At 47.9% G+C, this 23,824-nt stretch overlaps 1 protein-coding gene across 1 annotated transcript in view; it reads right to left on the reverse strand.

The window, feature by feature from the left end:
- ASTN2 (astrotactin 2) overlaps positions 1 to 23,824 on the reverse strand; it is a 783,945-nt gene that overhangs the window by 200,451 nt on the left and 559,670 nt on the right. Inside the window, exons 15-17 of the mRNA XM_056860152.1 lie at positions 20,482 to 20,606; positions 18,757 to 18,861; positions 16,881 to 17,060 (exon numbers count right to left, since the gene is read on the reverse strand). Coding sequence (XP_056716130.1) covers positions 16,881 to 17,060; positions 18,757 to 18,861; positions 20,482 to 20,606 — 410 coding nt within the window. The remainder of the gene's footprint in view (positions 1 to 16,880; positions 17,061 to 18,756; positions 18,862 to 20,481; positions 20,607 to 23,824) is intronic.

Below are 23,824 nucleotides of genomic sequence, written 5' to 3' on the forward strand. Positions count from 1 at the left end.
GAGGGGGGAGGGGGGAGAAAGCCCTACACAGGCTGGAATCGATTTGGGTTTGTTTGTTATTTGCAACGGTGTTGTATATTGTCTGGAAAATGTCTTGGAAGGTCAAGTTTCTAGTTGAAGTGCCTCCAGGGGAGGGAGAAATTGGAGTAAACACGATGAAATGTGACAAATTATACGTCTGCCCGTGCACCTTCAATATCCTGCATTCCACACTGTTGCACTTCCTGATAGGTTTCCACTAGTCTGCATCTTGCGCAAAAGCCACTTGTCCGTAAGATGGGAAAGGGGCTGCTTATTTTATTAGGCGGAATCCCTCTCTCTCTCTCTCTACCAAGGGTTTCACATCTCCGCTCCTTTCACAGCAAAACCCCACATTGCTAGCGACGCCGCTAGGCCTTATTTAAGGCAACAGACAGTTTGCTCATCAGCCGATAGGCATATGGCTTGGGTCAGATGAAGCATGAAACCGCAGCTGGGTGAATTGGCACACTCAAGGCATGCCCATATGGGATGAGAAAACACCCTCCAGCGTGGCCGAAAGAGCTTAAGAGAAAGGAAAACCAGCTTGTTATGTTTAAGTTGCCCCCAACGATAGTGTGTTAGACTTAACAGTGTTCTTGCCAGCGGGGTCCTTGCAAATGCAGAGGGTAGCGGGGATAATTAAAGAGCTGGGTTCTGCGGTAGCCGCTGCGTCCCGTGCTTTATATGCTGGTTGCATTTGCTGGAGGGTGCAATTTTAGACAGCTTACCGAAAGCCATAATCACCCAGGACCAGAAACATCTTGGTCCTTGAATTTCTGACGCCGGCTGCTGAAGGCCGGCTGCTACACATATACAAGAGCTTCTACTGCACCAAGCAAATGGGAGCATTGTTCTGCTCAAGGGCTCCAAGTGTGGCAAGCATGACTTACATTGGGATGTGTCTAAAGAACAGTGTCGCTTTCCTTGTCTCAGGACTGGGTGCAAAGGACACCCAGCTTCCTACCAGCTTAACTTCCTACCAGCTTCCTCTGGCAAAGGTTGGGGAAAAGGGGTTTCTTATAACTGCAGACTGCTGATTTGTATAATTACATTTAGATTATGCTTACAAAAACTGGTTGTTTAACAGACAACTGCAGCGTGGTGTAGTGGTTAAGAGTGGAGAACCGGGTTTGATTCCCCACTCCTCCACATGAGCGGCGGAGGCTAATCTGGTGAATTGGATTTGTTTTCCCACACCTACACATGAAGCCAGCTGGGTGACCTTGGGCTAGTCACACTCTCTCAGCCCCACCTACCTCACAGGGTGTCTGTTGTGGGGAGGGGAAGGGAAGGTGATTGTAAGCCAGTTTGATTCTCTCTTAAGTGGTAGAGAAAGTCGGCATATAAAAACCAACTCTTCTTCTGAGACCTTTTCCACACACGTTATTTGCCTTCGGTTCGACGCTGTTAGTAAGCAGGGTTTTTCTTCCTGCTTCCCCACAACACTGTGCATTTGTGCACCTCTGATGTTTTCTCAGATTTTTCCCTAACCTGTCTTGCTGTGAAGTTTTGGGAAGATTATAGCAACACCTGGAGGGTTGCTGTGTAGGTGGGGAAGGTCAGATTTTCCTGGTCCCGCCCACACAGCAACCATTTTGTCTGCCCATGTTCCTGTGGTGGCCACTTCTTCCCCCCACAACTGAAGGGTTTTTATTTTATTTTTTAATCAGATATTGGCTATTACTGAATTTTCAATTTCCATTTAAAACAACAACAAAAACAAAGTAGCTCCTTTCATTGCAGAGATATGCCTTTCCCCTTATATCTCTGCAACAAAGAGGGCCAGAGTTTTTTTTTAATGAAAGCTAGGAATTCACATAACCTGATACACAGATTGTTATGAAGTTACAATGGTATTCAATTGCAGATTAAAACAAAAACTGGAAAAGCCCCAGCGGCATGAAGGGGTAGAGAGCCAGGGTGGTGTAGTGGTTAAGAGCGGTGGACTCTAATCTGGTGAACCAGGTTGGTTTCCCCACTCCTCCACATGAAGACTGCTGGGTGACCTTGGGCCAGTCACAGTTCTCAGAACTCTCTCAGCCCCACCTACTTCCCCAGGTGTCTGTTGTGGGGAGAGGAAGGGAAGGAGATTGGTAAGCCACTTTGAGACTCCTTAACAGCAGAGGAAAAGTGGGGTATAAAAACCAACTCCTTTTTTTTCCAAGAGTGGTTCATGGAATTCAGCATGGCGTAGTGGTTAAGAGCGGTGGACTCTAATCTGGAGAACCAGGTTGGTTTCCCCACTCCTCCACATGAAGCCAGCTGGGTGACCTTGGGCTAGTCGCAGTTCTCTCAGCTCTCTCAGCCTCACCTCCCTCACAAGGTGTCCATTGTGGGGAGAAGGCGATTGTAAGCTGGTTTGAGACTCCTTAAAGGTAAAGCAAAGAGGGGTATAAAAAACAACTTCTGGCTGCTGCTGGGAAAACCAAGGCAGGGAGACCCACCATGTGGAAGCCTCATTGCCACTGCCGTTTATCAGCAGCTGCAGCGTCAACCAGGAAGCCATTTAAGCTTGTCCCCAGGTGGAAAACCGCTAAAGGGGCTGATGGAAAAGGCATCTTTTCCACTCCTTGCATTACTTGAGCATGCTGCTGTCAAGCAGGCAATCCATGACGGACCTCCAATAAATTACAGCTAGCACGGCTCAAACTCTTCCCTAGAAGATACAAAGTTCTGCAGCTGGAATTAAAAAAAAAAATCATCTAAAAAAAAAACTCCTTTGCACAGTTGTATATCTTTTACAACAGTGCAATGAGAGGGTGAACGTGGAGGGCCGGAAATGTTGCATATGTTTTGGGAGGCATCAGAAATGGCAGAGAGCTTTGCTGAGTGAAAACGCCCTGCGCCTCCATTGCTGGAACTCTCCAGAGATGCCCTTGCTTTCTCTGGTTTTGTTTTCTTTGCCCTCAACAGGAACCGGAATCTTGCTTTGACTTTAATGAGGGCAGAGCTTCCCTAGGGGATCCCGTTTGAGACAGCAAACCATCGGCAGCCGAGTCAGGGCCCTGCTGGTTTTCCAACGTCCAGCCGGACACTGTTTTCCAGTAAGGGTAGCTGGCGTTTGTGGCGTTTGCCCAGATGCACGGACAGGCCAAATAAAACGAGATACTGGGAGTTTCATGATGGGGACTCCCAGCGTTTGCTAAAAGCAGTGATCGAGCACGTAGGGCAGGGGTGTTGAACATTTGTTACGAGGGCCAGATATAACAAATGTCACTTGGTTGGGCCGGGCCATGCCTCGCCAGTCCAGATCGAGAGTGGGGGGTGGCTGGCTGCCTTGGCTGGCTCGCGGGCCAGATAAAAGCTCTCAAGGGGCCGGATCCGGCCCGGCGGGCAGTTCGTTTGACACCTGTGATGTAGGGGCTCGATTCTGAGCAGACCCATGGAGGAAAAGGGGATTTAAGCCTTCCCTCTTATGCCGTTTTCCTGACCTGAAACAGCCTCACAAAAACATGCACACACACAAAACAACCAACAACAGCGGGAGCTTTGATCATGCAACTCCCAACCTCTCATCTGGCTTCACCATCAGTCCCAAATGGGCAGCGGATACGCAAAGCTGGTCACTTGACCTGTCTAGTTACGGGGCGCATTAGCTGGTATGCCCAGTGGGAGTTTACACCCGTTCCAATTGCAAAGGGCAACTCCCATACGTCGCCACAATTCAGATGATAATTACCTGGCCTGGGAACTGCTTTGTCTAATCTCTGTGCTGTCTTCACCGCTGGCCCTTGGATAAAACCTGCCGTTTATGGCGCTTTCTGCCAGTTTTGCATTTCGAAAAGCCTGCTTTAATGCGCCGGCAATTGCCCGCTGCTTCCGCCAGGCTGACGAGCCAGAACAATATTGTGTTTTTATAAGTAAGCACTTGCCTCGTACGCCGTTCCAGAGAGCCTCTTTTGCAGTAAATATACCACTACAGAGAGCGTTTTTGAAAGCCGTAGATTCATTTAAGTGGACTTAAAGCCCGGTCCATTCTGCTGACGGAGCACTTGACTGCCTGACTCCAGCCAAACAGCCACATCACAGTTTAAGCTAAGTCTCCGCCATCTGTTCCCCACTCTGATTGCAAGTAGAGATGGTGGGGGGGAGAGGAAGCAGATTTTATTTTATGATGCGCTTGCGGCTCATAGAGGCTTAAAAAACAAATCCGCCAGGAGGGAGGGTTGGGTAAGGTGGAGGCTTTTCACTCACATGCACATCTGTCCTACCATTCTGGGTTTTTTTTAGGCACCGATGAAAAAAGAGCTGCGACCTCAGGTGAACATAAGAAAGGCCCTGCTGGATCAGACCAAGGCCCATCAAGTCCAGCAGTCTGTTCACACAGTGGCCAACCAGGTGCCTCTAGGAAGCCCACAAACAAGACAACTGCAGCAGCACCGTCCTGCCTGTGTTCCACAGCACCTAATACAATAGGCATGCTCCTCTGATACTAAAGAGAATAGGCATGCAGCATGACCAGTATCCATTTTAACTAATAGCCACGAATACCCCTTTCCTCCATGAATATGTCCACTCCCCTCTTAAAGCCTTCCAAGTTGGCAGCCCTCACCACATCCTGGGGCAGGGAGTTCCACAATTTAACTGCATTGTGTGAAAAAAAAAATCCTTTTGTCTGTTTTGAATCTCTCACCCTCCAGCTTCAGCAGATGACCCCACGATCTAGTATGGAAGAGAGAGAAAAACTTCTTCCTGTCCACTCTCTCCAAACCATGCATAATTTTATAGACTTCTAAGCAGGCGCTTTCCATGGCAGCCCGCAATTCACCGCGAGAGCCTTTGCTTTCCCTGTACTGTACTGTCTTTTAGCAGAACCCGTTCCTCCCCCACCTACTGCCTTTTCAGGAGGAGGGTAGTGATTACTTTTGAAAGCAGGTGCCACAGAAGATAAAACCACATCATTAGCAAGCTGCAATTAAACAGTTTGGTAGCGGTTTTTCTCACCTGCAGAAGGAACGTGCTTGATTATGACTTGTGCGCACGCTTGATTTTCTCTCTCTCACTTAGGAGGCTGCTCAATAAGAGAGGAAATTGATCCAATTAAAAGTGCATCGGAAAATGGCTTGCCCCCGTTATATTAAAAACACTCCATCTCCTCTTCTTTCTTGTTGGCGGCAGGTTGGCTTTCAAGGCCTCGGAAGAAATTATATTTGTTCTTCCCCGTGCCATTAAGAGACGCAGTAATTGCAGCGGCAGCAAATAGACACCATTTCTGCGGACGTGCAGAGGGCAATGTCATGATTCTCCGCTTTGCAGCCATTAGCCTTTTGTCCCCCTCCCTTCCGGAAGAGGGGAATTTTCAAAACAAAATGTTTACCAAAAAAGTCACTTTCAAAATTAGAGCGAGGCCTGGCCGTTTTTGCCTGCTGTGGCACCCTTATGCGCGAGCTCAGGTTTTAGCACTTCAGACGTTGGTGAGTCGAGCAAGATTCATTTCAAACTCCTAGCAGTGACGGACATACTCAGCTGCCTTGTACAGAATCAGAGCATCTGTTCATCTAAGCTCAAGGTTCTCTGCTCACTGGCAGTGCCTTTCCACCGGAGAACCAGCGTGGTGTGGAGAGCCAGCGTGGCATAGTGGTTAAGAGCGATGGTTTGGAGTAGTGGACCCTGAACTGGAGAACCAGGTTTGATTCCCCACTCCTCCACATGAGCGGCTAATCTGGTGAACTGGATTTGTTTTCCCACTCCTACACATGAAGCCATTAGGGGTGCCAGCATGGACAAAGCATGGACGCTAACAACTTGCTTTAACTGGTCCTTGGTTAACCAGCATGCCCAGGATCTGAAGCCTGCTCCACTGCCTCCTGCTTAGCCCTGTGCTAACTGCTGGCCAGTGGGCCCAGCCCAATGGTGGCAAGAGGCAGAACAAACAAGCAGGCAGCAGCCGTGCCCAGGACCCGCAACCTGCTATGCCACCACCTAACATGCACAGGACCCAAAGGTGTTGTTGCCGCCACCAGCTCAGCACTGCTGCTCTCTCACTGCCACCAGGCTGGGTCTGTTGGCCAGCAGCAGAACTGTGCAAGTTGCAGTGGAGCAAACTGCTGGTGCCAGTCTTAGCAGCTGGCTGTTTGCTGCTTTTTATCAACTGGTATATTTGTGCCTATCGTAGCCTAAACTGAGGCTATTGTATTTTGGTCATGTCATGCGACGACAAGAGTCACTGTAAAAGACAGTCATGCTAGGAAAAGTTGAGGGCAGCAGGAAAAGAGGAAGACCCAGCAAGAGATGGATTGACTCAATAAAGGAAGCCACAGCCTTCAATTTGCACGATCTGAGCAAGGCAGTCAAAGATAGGACATTTTGGAGGACTTTCATTCATAGGGTCGCCATGAGTCGGAAGCGACTTGACGGCACTTAACACACACACACACACACACACATATTTGAGCCCCATGATGCAGAGTGGTAAGTTGCAGTACTGAGGTCGATTCCGGCGGAAGTCAGTTGCAAGTAGCTGGCTCACAGTCCTCCATCCTTCCGAGGTCAGTAAAATGAGCACCCAGCTTGCTGGGGGTAAAGTGTAGATGACTGGGGAAGGCAATGGCAAACCACCCCATAAAGATAGGTTGTTTATGCATAGGTACTTTCACTTACATTTGCCCCAGTCTGTCTCAGTTGTTCTTTGGAGATATGCATGAGTTTTCCTTTCATTAGAGATGACCTCACTGCTGGCCCTCACAAGTCCCGGGAATTCCCGTTCCTCTGTTAACCTGATTCTTCCCTTTCTCCTGAGCTCAGTTTGGTGAAATCCCCATGCATCAGGCAAAGCACGGGACACACAAGCTTGGTTTCTTTCACAGCCAATTACAAAGCAGTGTGTAAAGAGGATTCAAATGGTTCCTGCTTCCTCAGAGCTCTTTCTCAGCAGAGGAAAGGCTTTTTAAAACCAAGGGTTGGATTTCTCTCCCTCCTCCTCCTCCTTTCAGATTGCTCCTTTAAAAAAAAAATACTTATGCAGCAATTGGGTTTTGGTTGGGGATAATTTTCTCTCACAGTAAGCTCTACAAAGTAAGCCAATTACAAACCAGCATTTAAAGGGACAGGGACTTGATTTGATCTTGGAGACTGCTGGTGCATAGATTCCCAACAGGAAAGCAAGCAATGAACCTCAGATAAAACTCCCAAGCGTAAACGATCATAGTCTGGCTAGTAAACATCAGGATGTGATGTCACCCGATGGGACAGTAATGACCTGGTGCTTGCACAGGGTACTACCTTTACCTTTATATTTGGTAAACTAGCGTTCTCCTGGAACGCCAGGCAATAAAGCTTTCACTGTATTCTGCCCAAAGCACTGAGCTATGGCAATGCTGACCATCTGACTATTGAATGCAAGTTTACGAGCCTATAAAGCTGCCTTATACAGAGGCAAATCACATAGTTCGGAATGGTCTGCTTCAGTGGTCTTCAACCCACCGGCCTCAACTCAACCCCTGGACAGCTGGGGGGGCTGCTTTCGGAAAGCTCAGCCACAGATACAGAGATCCTGAGAGCTCCTCCTCCCAATGATGTGGGGCAGATTTTTCTGATGGTATATTTTCCCCTCTGAAATGTTTTCGCCCCACGTATATAAGTCTATAAAGTATTGACCTGGCACTTGCACAGGGGGGACTACCTTTACCTGTACAGTTGTCAGGGCTGTTGTGCTTCAAATCAGCCATGTTACATGTGCTAAATGGGGTAATATGGACAAACTCCAGTGTTTGTGCATAATATATTTGCCCTCTTGTGCTAACATTATTTAAGTTTTGTGAACAGGAAAAAGAATCCAGAAAATGTTCGGATCCAAATTTTCTGGGAAAATGCACATTATTGGCCACTCCTGCCTCTCTTTGCACACATACTAAGTGGAACAACAAGATGGTGAAGATTTGGGGTTTTGTTGTTGTTGTTGTTGTTGTTTTACAACAGGTTGTAATTAAATCAAATGAGTTTCCGGCTAAACAGAGCAGTTCCTCTGTGGAACAAGCTTCCTCGGGAGGTGGTGGGCACTCCTTTGGAGGTTTTTAAGCAGAGGCTAGATGGCCATCTGTCGGCAATGCTGATTCTGTAAACTTAGGCAGATCATGAGGGAGGGCAGGAAGGGTTGTGTCAGTGTTTAGCTCTTATGGCCCTTTCTTGCAGGCCCGGAGTAATGCCAATCGGCACTTTGGGATCAGGAAGCAATCGTCCTCTGGGCCAGATTGGCCAGGGAGCCTGGAGGATATTTTTTTTGCCATCTTCTGGCCATGGAGTAGGGGTCACGGGGTGCGTGGGGGGGGGGAGATAGGTGTGAATTTCCTGCTTTTTGCAAGGGGTTGGACTAGATGACCCTGGTGGTCCCTTCCAACTCTGTGATTCTATGATTCCAAGAGGCACGTTCAAAGACTCTCTCCCTTCCTTCTGCCTAGCCTGCCCTGGCCATGCTCCACCAAGTGGTCCTCCAATGTTCTGTGTGTACTTGTGTGACCCACTGCTCCCATCGCTGTTGTCCTATCTCTGGTTTATGTTCTTCCTGTCATGTGACTGAAATAATGCTTCTTTATCGTAATGTTGTGCACTTGCAGTTCCTTGTGTCTCATGCTGCTGCCTGGGGGTTAAAGAGATCCCAGGGAACACAATGGGACAACAGCACCCTCTAAAACCCTTTCAGGTCAAGAAAATAGTGCTTAATGTGTATTATTGACTATTAGTATTCATTTTCGGGTTTGTATTCTTTGGATGTTGGAAGCGTGACTGTAGATCTCTGAATTTTATATGGAACTGGTCAAGCGACCGTAATAAACAGAGAGAGAGAAGAAAATAGTGCTGCGGGGGGGGGGGGGGGGAGGTAAAGCCCTTTCTTTACACACTATGCAGTCCTGATCTGAATCCGGTCCTCCACCCACAGAAACTGGGAGCCTACAACTCACGCCTGACCATTGCATAGGATGGACCCAACCTGTGGCAGTGGCTCAGTGGTAGACCATCTGCTTGGCATGCAGAAGGTTCCAGGTTCAATCCCCAGCATCTGCAGTTAACGGGATTAGGCAAGTAGGTGATGTGAAAGACCTCTACCTGAGACCCTGGAGAGGCTTTCTGAGTAGACAATACTGACATTGATGGACCAAGGGTCTGATTCAGTATAAGACAGCTTCATGTGTTCATAATGTGTGAATTGGATCATGTGATGCAGTCCTGATCTGAATCAGGTCCCCCACACACAGGAACTGTGAGCCTACAACTCACACCATACCATTACATAGAAGGAGGAGGAGGAGGAGGAAGAAGAGGAGGAGTTGGTTTTAAATGCCGACTTTCTCTACCACTTAAGTAAGAATCAAACCAGCTTACAATCTCCTTTCCTTCTCCTCCCCACAAAAGGCACCCTGTGAGGTAGGTGGGGCCGAGAGAGCTCTAAGAGAGCTGTGACTAGCCCAAGGTCACCCAGCTGGCTTCATGTGAAGGCGTGGGGAAATAAATCCAGTCTACCAGATCAGAGCCCACCACTCATATGGAGAAGTGGAGAATCAAACCCGGTTCTCCAGATCAGAGTCCACTGCTCCAAACCACCGCTCTTAACCACTACACCACGCTGGTTACATAGGGTAGTGATCCCGGACCCAACCGGTGTACTTCATGTGTGAATTGGCTCATGTGATCAAAGATTAGCTGTGGCTAAATGAGCTCTGTCCCTAACTTCCCTTCCCGGCAGGTGGCATTTTTTTTCCTTCTCTCTGGACCCTTTACTTCTAACCTGCTTCTCTGAGTTTTACACTGTCAACTTGGTTGTGTTTCTAGACAAAGCTTGCGTAGGTTGTAGCTCACCCCTGCATTCCCACATTAATTCTGGACCCTTTGCCTGCAGGCCTGCCACGGATAAAGATATTTGCCCCTTTCCTTAATGTGATCTGGGTTGGCTGCAGTGCATCCAAATAAGTCTCAGATGAGTTTACAGGTCGGAGTAAAGGCTGTTGCTGTCTAGGTAGCTAAAGCAAGGGGAAACTATTGATCAGTTCTGTGAAAAGTTGCAAGTTCTCTGAACAAATTCTATTACCCTTTCCGCCTTGTCCGATTAAAGAAATGCCAGTGAAGCCATTTAGGTGGTGGGTGGAGGACAGTTGCAGGCGTCTGAAACGTTATTGTAGCGATTCAGGATTTCCCTGGTTCTGTTGTCTTTTTAATCGCCTGCTAAGCCCTAGGGATGGTGTGGCTTCAATGCAAAAGAAATAAAATCTCCCATTTCATTTCCTTTTCACTGAAGGGAAGGAAGAGGGAGATAAAGCATAGGGCTTGATTTTTAGAAATAGTGTAGTATTTGAAGATTAGTGGGTGCTTGCATATTCAAGAAGCGGAGGGAACATGGTTCCAAGTCTACCACTCTTTTATCTGCACAACAGCCCTTTGAGGTAGGCCAGGTGGAGGCATAATAACTGGCTAGGAGTGAACTTCATGGTTGATTTTAAGCTAGATCTCCTTGAGACAGAAAATGAAACAGAGAAAGGGGGGAAACCGAGCCTGAAAGACAAAGTTGGGTACCCAAAAGGTTGGGTGAAACAAGACCTAAATAAAACAATGAAATCTATTTAATATAAAGCACTTATGGACATATTAAAAACAAGCCCATATGGCAACAGATACAAGGTTGATAATCTAAAACCACATGCCAAACGCATTTCGGCCCGCAGGCCTTCTCCTGTGGTCTAATACAACATCTTTTGCACACATAAAAAATTCATAAATATAATCATTTAGTGTCAGCCTGGGTGTGTACTATAAAGTGTAATCCAAGTGAGTGTTGCTAAACTGTACTTAGAAATGGACAAGCACACATCCAAGGAATGTAGTTAAAACATTTTCTTTCTGGACCGGGCTGGACTTACATTCAGAGTGTGCACCACTTTATCAACAAAAAGAGACAATCTGACACTTTATAATGAATAGATTTCATTGTTTTATTTAGGCCTTGTTTCACCCAACCTTTTGGGTACCCTTCTTGAGATAGTCCCATATATATCCACACACACTTCTCACTGAGGAGGCAAATGTATATGTGGGCTTTACCATTTCAGACTGCAGGTAGAAGAATTGCATTACTTTATGCTACTTGTTTTTTTCTGAAATGCCCTGCACACTGAAAACTAGTATGTCAGGGATCGGCTAGTTTTCCATGTGCAGGGAGATCTTTGCTTTGAATAGAGCTGCATGCAGTCATGGGAGCTGGTTAGAAGAACATAAGAAAGGCTATGCTGGATCAGCCCAAGGCCCATCAAGTCCAGCAGTCTGCTCACACAGTGGCCAACCAGGTGCCTCTAGGAATCCACAAACAAGACAACTACAACAGCATTGTCTTGCCTATGTTCCAAATAGGCATGCTCATCTGATCCTGATCCTGGAGAGCATCAGAGAAGAAAGGCAGGATATATATGCAAGGAACGATTCCTTGGCATCTGCCATTACAAGCCAGCCTCTACCTAGTCTCCAATAAAACTCTACAATTTGATTCTTGGAAGCAACCCCTCCTTCCAGATAATGGCAAAATACACTTAATTGCATGATTTATCTTCGCGCAGAATCAGAGCCTAGATGTTTGAAGCCACCTTCCCAAAGCCATTCCCAAAGAGATGAATAGCAGGAAATGAGGTACCAAAGCATACTTAAATTATCTGGAAAAAAGACAAAACAAAACAGTAAGCAGGGTAAAGTGAAGGTTTTCCTTTTTTGGAAGCAAAACAAAACACCGTGTAACAATAAATCTGGTAAGTGCAGCTCGCTGGAAACCAGCAGCCCCTGCAGATTCGGCAGCCCAAAACTGTTCCATGAGACGGTGACGCTGGCCTGATTCTGGCTACAGCATGCAGAATCCACCTCTAAGTAGCCCACCTCACACCATTCACTTCTTGCTTTGTGTGTGTGTGTGTTTTAAATTTTATTATTATTTTTTAAAGCTCCCCGGAAATTACACAGTGAGGAAGATTAATAGCCTGGAAGGGATATCAACACACCTCCACAATATTTCCTACTCTGCAGGAGTACTTGCAAGAGCAAGCTGCCATTTATCATTGTTTAAGAATAAAACAAACAGGCACAGTGAGTTGTGAATACATTTTTCAAAGCAAAGGCGGGGGGGAGGCACAGTTGAAGAGGGGGGACGCCGGGGGAGTGGAGAGACAGGCGAGGAGGGAATAGAGGGTTCCTAAGCTTGTTAGGGTTGCCAGGTGCCCCGTGGTGGTGGGGAAACCCCTGCCAATCCACCCCCCTGCCCGCCGACCAGCTGAGGGTCGACGGGGAAAGGTGCATGCACGCCTACACACTGCGGCACGTCACTTCTGGTTTATTCCCGGAAGCGCCGCATCACAAGGGCCCCTTTACCACCCACAGTTTGAGTGGTAAAAGGCCCCTTGCAAGGCGGCACTTCCGGGTGTAAACCGGAAGTGCCGCGCACGCGATCCCTTAGGCTCTGCCCCAAAAGCCTCCCGCCGGAGGAGAAGGGGGGACCTGGCAGCCCTAAAGCCTGTATCTGGTTGCCCGGACCTCTCGGTCGCAGCACATAGCCAAAGCTTAAACGCGCTTACGCAAACGCTACTCCAGAGGAGGGCCAACCTGCACGTGACGTGGATCTGACATTTATTTAAAGCACAAAGAGTCAGTGCAGCAGATGGGATGGGTGTGCATTTGCCTGTGAGACAAGATGAGTTTCACTTTTTCCACAGAATCTCGTGTGTGTGTGTGTGTGTAAAATGCAGTCAAGTCGCAGCCAACTCATGCTGACCCCTAGGCCAGGGCTTTTTCTGCCCTGGCCCCTGCCTGGTGGAATAGCCTCTCTAGTGAGACCAGGGACCTTAAAGAGATCTGCAGGGCCTGTAAGACAGAATGATTCCACCAGGTGGAGGCCGGCTACGGTTCCCTATGTATGAATGCTGCCCTCCCTAACCCTCACTGCTGTTATACTTTCCCTATATCAAACTGGGATTTTAGTTCTATCTGCTTGCCAAGTTGTAATTTTATGTTTTACATGTTAGACGAAGAAGAGTTGGTTTTTATATGCTGACTTTCTCTACCACTTAAGGGAGAATCAAACCGGCTTGCAATCACCTTCCCTTCCCCTCCCCACAACAGGTGGGGCTGAGAGAGTTCACAGAGAACTGTGGCTAGTCCAAGATCACCCAGCTGGCTTCATGTGGAGGAGTGGGGAAACAAATCCGGTTCACCAGATTAGCCTCCGCCGCTCATGTGGAGGAGTGGGGAATCCAACCCGGTTCTCCAGATTGGAGAACTACCACCCTTAACCACTACACCACACCTTAAGTAATTTAGGATATTAGTTTTATATAACTTTTTATAGGACTATTGTAAATGCTGTTTTAATGCTTTTTATGGATTAAATGGGATACTGTATTCCTTGTAAACTGCTCTGAGCCCCGTCTTCGCCAGGGAGAGCAGGGTATTAAATTGAAATAAATAAATAAATAACATTATGGGGTCTCCAAGGCAAGAGACCAACTAGGGTTGCCAGGTCCCTCTTCACAACCGGCGGGAGGTTTTGGGGGCACAGCCTGAGGAAGGCGGGGTTTGGGGAGGGGCTTCAATGCCAAAGAGTCCAATTGCAAAAGCGGCCATTCTCTCCAGGTGAACTGATCTCTATCGGCTGGAGATCCGTTGTAATAGCAGGAGATCTTCAGCTAGTACCTGGAGGTTGGCAACCCTAAGATTAACAGAGGCGGTTTTGCCAGTGCCTTCCTCTGCACAGCAACCTTGGATTTCCTTGGTGGTCTCCCATTCAAATGTTAACCAGGGCTGACCCTGCTTAGCTTCCAAGATCTGACAAGATACTATGCAGCCTTCCCTCCCTCAGAATCTCTTCGAAACCTGATATTTGATCCACTGGGGGAGGATCGAGGTATAACCTGGGTGTTTGTCTGTTGTTGTTGCTTTCTCCTTTAATGGGGCAAACAGCAGCTTGAAGAGAAGGTATTTCTCTTTGGGGGAAAATGACGCAGGGAGAGTGAAGCCCCAGCTCGAACCTGTCCCCTCTCACCCTCAGCCATGTACCGCTTTTTTATCTTAAATTACACACGTTTGAGATCACAGATTTCCATCCTGGCTCCAAATCTTATTAAACTTCTGAAGAAGAGTTGGTTTTTATACGCTGCTTTTCTCTACTAAAAGGAGTCTCAATGCGGCTTACAATTGTCTTCCCTCTCCAGATGAGAGTCTGCCGCTCATGTGGAGGAGTGGGGAATCAAACCCAGTTCTCCAGATTAGAGTCCGCTGCTCTTAACCACTACACCGTGCTGGCTCTCGCTGAATGTTGCTTTGGGCTGCATCCGGTCTCATTTGATGGTACTATTGAAAAATACGCCATTGCTGCTGTGACATCCCTCCCCTCCCCCCCCCATTTCCAAATTTAAAACTATATAAAAAGGTGAACTGTAATAGCCCTGTGGTAGATTGCCAAAGGATCCAGCCAACTGCCGCTGCCATGGATCCTGCAGTGGAGACCACAATCAGAACCATTGTAAGAGCTGGATTCATGTGGATTCCTTGAAGCCCAAAGGGGCCCAGAGCCCAGAAGTGAGGCTGAGTCAAGAGATCCAGGGAGCAGAATTGCAATTCCCCCCCCCCCCCAAAAAAGGGCTTTTTGTGACTGGTTGAACCTTTCCAAGGCTGAATCATGAAACCACTCCTGTCCAGCATTTGCAGGCAATGCAAGGCATGGCAAAATCACTGCCTTTGGTCAAGATAATCTTGAAAATTGTGGTAGCAGTCCACCAAAGTCTACCAGTGGACTGAATATGGGTTATTACCCTTATGCCAATCAGGCTTCCGGTGAGAGCTTTAAATTGATCACATTTTTTGTCCCTCCAAGATGCTCAGTGTGGCGTGCACAATTCCCCAGCCCCAGCCCCTTTCATCCTCCCAACAGCCCTGTGTGATAAGTTATTCCAAGAAAGAACTACTAGAAGAAGAGTTCATTCTATCTGAAGAAGTGAGCTGTGGCTCACGAAAGCTCATACCCTACCAGAAAATATTTTTGTTAGTCTTTAAGGTGCTACTGGACTCTTGCCCTTTTTGACTAGAAGAATTGTTTTTTATACTCCAATTTTCTGTACCTTTAAGGAGTCTCAAACCAGCTTACAATTGCCTTCTCTTCCTCTCCCCACCTCAGGCACCTTGTGAGGTAGGTGGGGCTGAGAGTGTTCAGAGAGAACTGTGACTAGCCCAAAGTCACCCAGCTGGCTTCATGTAAAGGAGTGGGGAATCAAACCCGGTTCACCAGATCAGGTGGAGGAGCAGGGAATCAAACCCATTAGATTCCACTGCTCTTAACCACGATGCCACGCTGGTTCTCAACTAGCCCAAGGTCACCCAATGAGCTTCCTGGATCAGCGAGGATTTGAAGCTGAATCCTCCATCTTCTAGACCGGCACCCTAACCACTACACCGCACTGTGAGCTCTTTGCTCCGGCAGTCCTCGAGCATCACATTGGCTCTTTCTCCTGCTCGAGTAGATGTCGGCTCACAATGAACCAAGCAAGAATACAGCATAACATTAGGCATGCACCCTTTTTTTGAAGGGACGGAGCAGTAAATGGGAGAGGATGGGCAAGCAGTATAAATACGGGCTGCTATAGTATTCTAGGGTCAGGATCAGTTCAGGCTTGATTTGAGCTAAAACCCACTGATTTGTTTTTTGGGCGGTCCAGGGTATCCGTAGAACTCTCCTCCAACACCACATTTCAAAGAAAGTTAAAATGACTAAACTGAGCCTGTTGTACTTTGGACACATTATGAGAAGACAAGAGTCACTGGAAATGACAATCATGCTAGGAAAAGTTGAAGGCGGCAGGAAAAGAGGAAGACCCGACAAGAGATGGATTGACCCTATAAAGGAAGCCACAACCCTCAGTTTGGAAGACCTGAGCAAGGCTGGTACGGATAGGTCACTTTGGAGGACATTGATTCATAGGGTCACCATGAGTCGGAAGCCACTTGACGGCACTTAACACACAAACATAGTTTTCTACAAAGAAGGCGGATAAATTGGCTACAACAATAACCAAACTTTTCTTCCCCCTCCTCCAAATATCAGCTAATTGTATTACTTCAAAGTCCCAAAGTTTATTGCCCTGCTTAATGATGTGTCTTGTTATTTATGGCATGGCACAATGAGTTTGCTGCTGAATTAATATTCTTCCTTAAAGACCATAATTGTCACAAGCGATAAAACAGAACCATTCCCAGACAGCTCAATTATGTCACATTGATAGAAACGGACCCAAATCACCCACGGCGATTTGAAGGGGGTGGGGGCAGCAAGCGGATTATATGGAAAGCGTGCTCGGGCTCAGAGCCAGGACGGGGACACGGGGCCCCACATTCAAACCCCAAACACGCAGACGGACAGGTGAGAGGGAAGAGACACATGCAAGCAGGACGAAGAAGAAGAGCTGTTCTTTTATAAGCCGACTTTCTCTACCACTTAAGGCAGAATCAAACCGGCTTACAATCACCTTCCCTTCCCCTCCCCACACAACAGGTGGGGCTGAGAGAGTTCACATAGAACTGTGACTAGTCCAAGGTCACCCAGCTGGCTTCATGTGGAAGAGTGGGGAAACAAACCCAGTTCACCAGATTAGCCTCCACCGCTCATGTGGCGGCGTGGTGAATCGAACCTGGTTCTCCAGATCAGAGCCCACTGTTCCAAACCACCGCTCTTAACCACTACACCACTGCAGTGGCCCCCCAAGATGGCTAAGCTAGTCAGCCGCTCACTTCCCCAGCCATGTGACAGCAGCAAGGGTGCACGATCTGTATTTGGGGTTGTCCTGGGTCTTTGCCTAAGGAGCACAAAGCGGGTGGGGGGGGTCTGCTCTCCTCTCGGAGCCCCTTACCTTTCTGATACTGAAACCACAGCTGCTGCTGCACCCTCTTGCTCGGGAAGTGGATGACGCAGCTGAATTCAGAGCCATACAGGGCCTCCGCTATGTAGTGGGAGCCATACTGCTGGATGAAGGACAGCAACTCCTCGCGGCTGCTGTCTTTGTTCAGGATCTTCAGGGTGTTGGCAAATCCTGGAATAGAAAAGCATGGGCAAGACTATAACAAGCGTGTGAAGGACGGAGGGATGTGGTCGCACACAGCATTCACACATACTACTTGAGCACCCTCCCCCCCCGGAGCTACTCCTCTTGAATTTGAGGAGGAGCCATGGCTGAGTGGTAGAGCATCTGCTTGGCATGCAGATGGTCCCCAGTTCAATCCCCGGTATCTCCAGTTAAAGGGACTAGGCAAGTAGGTGATGTGAAAGACCTCTACCTGAGACCCTGGAGACACCCTGGGGGGCCGCTGCCAGTCTGAGTAGACAATACTGACTTTGATGGACCAAGGGTCTGATTCAGTATAAAGCAGCTTCACGTGTTCATGTGAATTTTGACCTCAGCTTCAGCAAAACAGAAACAGGATGTGCTCCCAGTGTCAACAGCACACAGAGGCGCCCTTTCATGACCGAGTTTACAGCATGCATCACCGATCACCAGAAGTCCCCCCAGCCAACAAATCGAACCATCTTCTCCCCCAACTCCCAGTTTTGGCAGGTAGGCTGATTATCGATTTCAACATTGCATTTTGGAGTCACAACAAACCAGAAAGTTTTCTGCTGCACCACCACCATCAATCACAGCCCTATGACTACGCTAACCTAATTTTTTCGTATTGATGTGTAGACATGCGCTGCTTTCCCTCCCTGAACAGTTTCTTAGATAAACCACAGGAGGGGGAGATGGGCGAGTCCTCTTTGGGCCTCCCCCTTCCACCCCCATCCGCTGGGCTCAAGACTATGCATACAATCACATGCATGTGTGTGTTACAGAAGAAGAAGAGGAGCAGGAGGAAGAGTTGGTTTTTATATGCCAACTTTCTCTACCACTTAAGGAAGAATCAAACCGGCTAACAATCACGTTCCCTTCCCCACAACAGACACCCTGTGAAGTAGGTGAGGCTGAGAGAGCTCAAAGAGAGCTGTGACTAGTCCAAGGTCAGCCAGCTGGCTTCATGTGTAGGAGTGGGGAAACCAAGCCGGTTCACCAGATTAGCATCTGCTGCTCATGTGGAGGAGCGGGGAATCAAACCCGCTTCTCCAGATTAGAGTCCAACACTCCTTTATTTTGTTTTTTGGTTTAATCATTGTTTTATATAAGCCTCCTTGAGTTGTTCAAGGGAAAAGGGCAGCTAACAGACGAAGAAGAGGAGGAAAAAGAAGAGTTGGTTTTTATATGCTGACTTACTCTACGACTTAAGGGAGACTCAAACCGGCTTAAAAGCACCTTCCCTTCCCCTCCCCACAACAGACACCCCGAGTTGGGTGGGGCTGAGAGAATGTGACTTGCCCCAGGTCACCCAGCTGGAGTCGTGTGTAGGAGTGGGGAAACAAATCCAATTCACCAGATTAGCCTCAGCCGCTCATGTGGAGGAATGGGGAATCAAACCCGGTTCTCCAGATCAGACTCCGCCACGCCAAACCACTGCTCTTAACCACTACAGCACACTGGCGCCCCGTTTTAAATCAATCAATAAATAAACCTAAGAAGGGTCAGGCATGCATCTCAGAGATGGATGATCTGCAAACTTCTTGCAGGCCAATCAGCTGAGGCGCAAGACACCTCTCGTGCTGCTTAGACATTATAAAGCAACACGTCTTCCAGCTATTTCAAGCTCCAGCAGTTGCGATAGCCAACCTATTGCTCCTCACTGGGACGAGGCCATTCTCACCTGCTGAGAGAGCAATGGTGCTGAGCTTCACTTTGTATAGGTTGCTTCGGACCCTCCAGTGCTGCACCATGGGGTAGCCCATGGCTTCGTCATACCGAATATCACCTGCAAAGAGAGAGAGAGAGTCGGGGATTAGACAGCATCACAGAGGAAGAGGTGGTTTCCAAAGGGAATGTTGGTTTTGCCAAGATTGCTTTCCCCCGCCGCGCGTTCCAGGGCTATGGACACCACGATAACAAAGATCACAAACCCCGACGATCTCACTGCTGGAGTCCTTAGTGAAGCTGACAGTCGCGGTGAGGAGGCCGCTGTTTCTGCCATGGGTGATGGAGCAGTGTCTGTCGGGACTGAGCGCGCTTTTCAAGAAGTCCCATCATTTAAAGCGGCACAAAAACAGGGACTTCTGCTGGAGTGAATTATCTCCATCACAAAAGCCATGCCGTCCAACAAGTGACACAGAAAGAATGTCCCCTCCCTTATATCCCAATTAGTCGATCAACAGACGAAACAACTCTACGCTAATAGAAGAAAATAGACAAATTGGGGGTGGGGAAGCACGGCAGGAAAAATGTCAGATAACAATCCTATAGTACTCCCTCCACCCACAGAAAGGCACAGTTGTAAGGAACGGAGAGGGGTCACATCTGGGACCGGATCTGGGTTTCAGAGCCCCCGCCCACCTTTCTGAGTCAAATTAGGAGGACAGGTTTTTTTAAAAAAATGTAGGACATTTCTATGCAGCCTTCTCAGAATCCTGCTCAAGGTGGCTTACTGTTAAAGTAATAAGTTATCAGTATAGTTTTTGATATTAAAAAACAACCCATTAAAAGAAGCCATTAAAACATACCCAGGGACATAAAGGTATGCTGTTTCTCACCTGGCAGGTACCCCCCTTTTGCCTGATGGGAGGGGATATCGGCTAGATAAGCAGCTGTGCCTTGCGTTTACAACTTGGGAGGGGTCACACTTACCTTGCATGCCTCCTTCCTGTTGGAAAATGAACAGTTACCCTGGATGTAAGAAAGGAGGATGAGGCTCTCTTGGCACAGTTTACCTCTTGGCAGGTGCCTACTGTAATTTTCTCTGACTTAAGCAGGAGAAATGGGGGAGGCTGTTGAATGAGAGAGGGGGCAACATCATCGCAGCTGGGAGAGATCTAGCCCCTAAATAGTTTGGAGAAGGTGGTGTACTCCCCACCCCCATCCCCACTCAAGAAGCAGGGCATATCTAGCCTAGAATGTACATACCCTGGTAGACTTCCAACCACTGTTCTCTGTAGGGTTGCCAGGCCCCTCTTCACCACCAGCGGGAGGTTTTTGGGGCTCAGCCTAAGGAGGGCAGGGTTTGGGGAGGGGAGGGACTTCAATGCCTTGGAGTTCAATTGCCAAAGCAGCCATTTTCTCCAGGGGAACTGATCTCTATCAGCTGGAGATCAGTTGTAATAGCAGGAGATCTCCAGCTAGTACCTGGAGGTTGGAAACCCTAGTTCTCTGCTCTATGGAGGCCCCGGACCTCACCAAGCACTCAAGCTCAAAGGCTGGATCCAACAGCCCTGTCTTGTCGTATTGATCGGTATGTTTCCTTCTTAACTGATTTGGTTTTATTGTCTTGGTGTTATCGTTTGAGTTGTGAGCCACCTCAAGCGAGTCTGGAGACACGGCGGACACATTTTCTAAATGAACACACCACTGTCCATACGGGTGATGGAGAGGCCAAAGCTCTTACCAGTGAGCAGCTGAAGGTTAGGCAGAGGCTCAGAGAGTACGCCGCGGCATTGCTCTTCCACCGGCAGGGGGATCACCATCAGCGCATCAGCCAACTGGGGAAAGTCCTTGATGAAGTTATTTTCCCTGCAGAAGGAGACAGAACATTTCAAAGCCACGATTAAGGGGGCTCTTTAAGCAGACCAGACCAGAACAATACTTTGTGTGGGTTGTCAGGGGATAAGGATAAAGCTCAAGCACGCAGGAGTGAATGCGTGAGAATTTGTGCAGGGAGAGAAAAACTCCATGGTACAACATTTTTTTTACAATATACAGGTGGTGCAAACTGCTGTAAAGTCACAGCCCACTTATGGTGACCCCATAGGGTTTTCAAGACAAGACACCAAGAGAGGTGGTTTGCCGTTGCCTTAGGGTTGTGAAGAACCAGCACTTTGGGTCTAATATCCAGTATGCTGATATGCCAATATAACAACCATTTAAAGTTCAAAATAATTTTTATACAGGTAAATATTTTATAATGCTATTGCTTTTGCTACGTTGATACAATAATGTTGATACATAATACAAAGATATCAGTTGGAAGTCCAATTCTTTAACAAGATACACAATTGTATCAATTTTCACATATACATGTGTTCAATCAAATGCACCATTGATGCCACTGGATTCCATAAGAAGATGGGCTTCTGGTATTTATACCCATTTCAACTATTCAGGCTTCATCAATCCAAGAAATCCTTGGGTGGCTGCAAGACAGGATGCTTTGTCTATAAGGTTTGTATGAAAGTGCAATCATTATACAAAAAGTGAAATGTAAAAAAAACAAAAACCATTAGTTGCATTATTTACCATTATTTTCCTTAGGGTTGGCAGTTCCCTCTTCACTACCGGCGGGAAGTTTTTGGGGCAGAGCCTGAGGTGGGCGGGGTTTGGGGAGGGACTTCACTGCCTTGGAGTCCAATTGCCAAAGCGGCCGTTTTCTCCAGGGGAACTGATCTCTATCAGCTGGAGATCAGTTGTAATAGCAGATCTCCAGCTAGCACCTGGAGGTTGGCAACCCATATTGCCTGCCTCTGTGTAGCAACCATGGACTTCCCAGGTGGTCTCCTGGGGGGGGACGGACCCTACTTAACTTCCAAGATCTGATGAAATTGTGCTGGCCTGGGCCATCCAAACTAAGAGCAATGAACACCCTGTGCAACACACAACATCCCCCCCCCCCAAGATGTTTGCTGCATTCCTTCTCCTGAGAATATTGCAAAGCCTTTTTCACTTGGTTGGCAGCCCAGGTGATTTCTGAGCAACGCTGAGACCCTCGAACCTCCCCCTCTCCACCCAAGCAACAGCTGCATTTAACAGAAAACAGAAAACAGAACCTTTATTGGCATTAACAGTAACAAAACAAACATGTAAAGCAGCTAGATATGGATCTAAAAAAGAATGAATACACAGTTCATCGGTAAATAATATAATAAACAATTAAATGAGGGTTCCCCTCCTTCTTTCTCCCTCCTTTAAAACTGTAGCTGTTACCGCACTTGTATTCCCAGCGATGTATTAAGAGTTTGAAAATGTTATAAAAAATACAGTTCGCACTTTCTGTGTATTCCCACTGATGTATTAAGAGTTTGAAAACGTTATAAAAAATACTGTTCACACTTTGTTTGGCCCCTTTAGCTGTGAAGACATCTTCTAACCATTTATAAGCCGTGGTATCCAAAAACCCTTTTAAAGCGATGTTTTTTAACATTTTCAAACTCTTAATACATCGCTGGGAATACAAAGTGCGGTAACCCCTTATTTCCCCTCCCATATTTAATACTGAGACTTTTGCGACCCTGCCCAACTAGGTTTCATCACCAAGCCCTGCCCAAGCTTCTTAACAAAATGCTCAAATCCAAAAGGCGACAAGCCTTCCAGTGGATGATCCCTGCAGCTTGGTTCGCTCCAGTCTCTCCCCGTATGCCTGGAACTCTGAAGCAGTCCTCAAACGTGGTGCCAGCGTGGTGTAGTGGTTAAGAGCAGTGGTCTGGAGCAGTGGACTCTGATCTGGAGAACCGGGGGGGGGGGGGTTACCGCACTTTGTATTCCCAGCGATGTATTAAGAGTTTGAAAATGTTATAAAAAACATCGCTTTAAAAGGGTTTTTGGGTACCACGGCTTATAAATGGTTGGAAGACGTCTTCACAGCTCAAGGGGCCAAACAAAGTGCATTTTTTATAACGTTTTCAAACTCTTAATACATCGCTGGGAATACAAGTGTGGTAACCCCCGGGTTTGATTCCCCACTCCTCCACATGAGCAGTGGAGGCTAATCTGGTGAACCGGGTTAGTTTCCCCACTCCTACACAGGAAGCCAGCTGGGTGATCTTGGGCTAGTCACAGTTCTCTCAGCCCCACCTACCTCACGGTGTCTGTTGCGGGGAGAGGAAGGGCAGGTGATTGTAAACCAGTTTGATTCTCCCTTAAGTGGCAGAGAAGTAGGCATATAAAAACCAACTCTTCTTCTTCTTTCAAGCTACTACCCCTACCTCCTGAGGAAACACGGCCATATTGCCTCTGCGGGCTCAGGAACGTCTCCCTCTCCAGCTGAGTTCCAGGTAGCCTGCAGCTCGCCTGGAGAGTGCTGCGAGGGAACAAATCCAGCCCCGTGGCTCTTCAGAGTAGCTTCTTCTGGCCCATCCCTGCCCCTACACGCACAGAGCCATGTTCAGCAGTGCTGCCGCCTGGAGCAACGGCAGCCACGGGGCTCATCCTGGAATGCCCGGAAGATGCGCTCCGGCAGAGGCAGAAAGGCAGACAGAGAAGGCCAGCATCTTTGAGATGTGCCGGGGCCCTCCGACTTCAAACTTAGATCCCCCCTTCAAGGAACGGGAGCCGCTAATGAGCTCCCATGGGGACTTCTGCATTGTGACGTGTGTGTTTTTTTCTCATAAGGCTTTTCAGGTTCTGAGCTTCCGTGGAAGGAAGGGAAAGGCTCCTGTCTGAGAAGAGACTGGCAAGGATCTGGCTCCTGAGTAGGGTTACCAGGTCCCTCGTTGCCACCGGCGGGAGATTTTTGGTGCGGAGCCTGAAAAGGGCAGGGTTTGGGGAGGGGAGGGACTTCAATGCCATAGAGTTCAATTACCAAAGCGGCCATTTTTCTCCAGGTGATCTGATCTCTATCTGCTGGAGATCAGTTGAATTAGCAGGAGATCTGCTGCTACCTGGCAGTCGGCAACCCTACTCCTGAGGCAGCTTTTCACAGGCGAGGGCAAAGTTGGCCCGCAACCTCTACTTTACTTTTATTCTCGGCTCTTGTGACAACAGTCTTGAGCGCAAACAGTTCCAACAACAGAAGAACA

The sequence above is a fragment of the Euleptes europaea genome, chromosome 14 (genome assembly GCF_029931775.1).
Source record: "Euleptes europaea isolate rEulEur1 chromosome 14, rEulEur1.hap1, whole genome shotgun sequence".
NCBI classification, from domain to species: Eukaryota; Metazoa; Chordata; class Lepidosauria; order Squamata; family Sphaerodactylidae; genus Euleptes; species Euleptes europaea.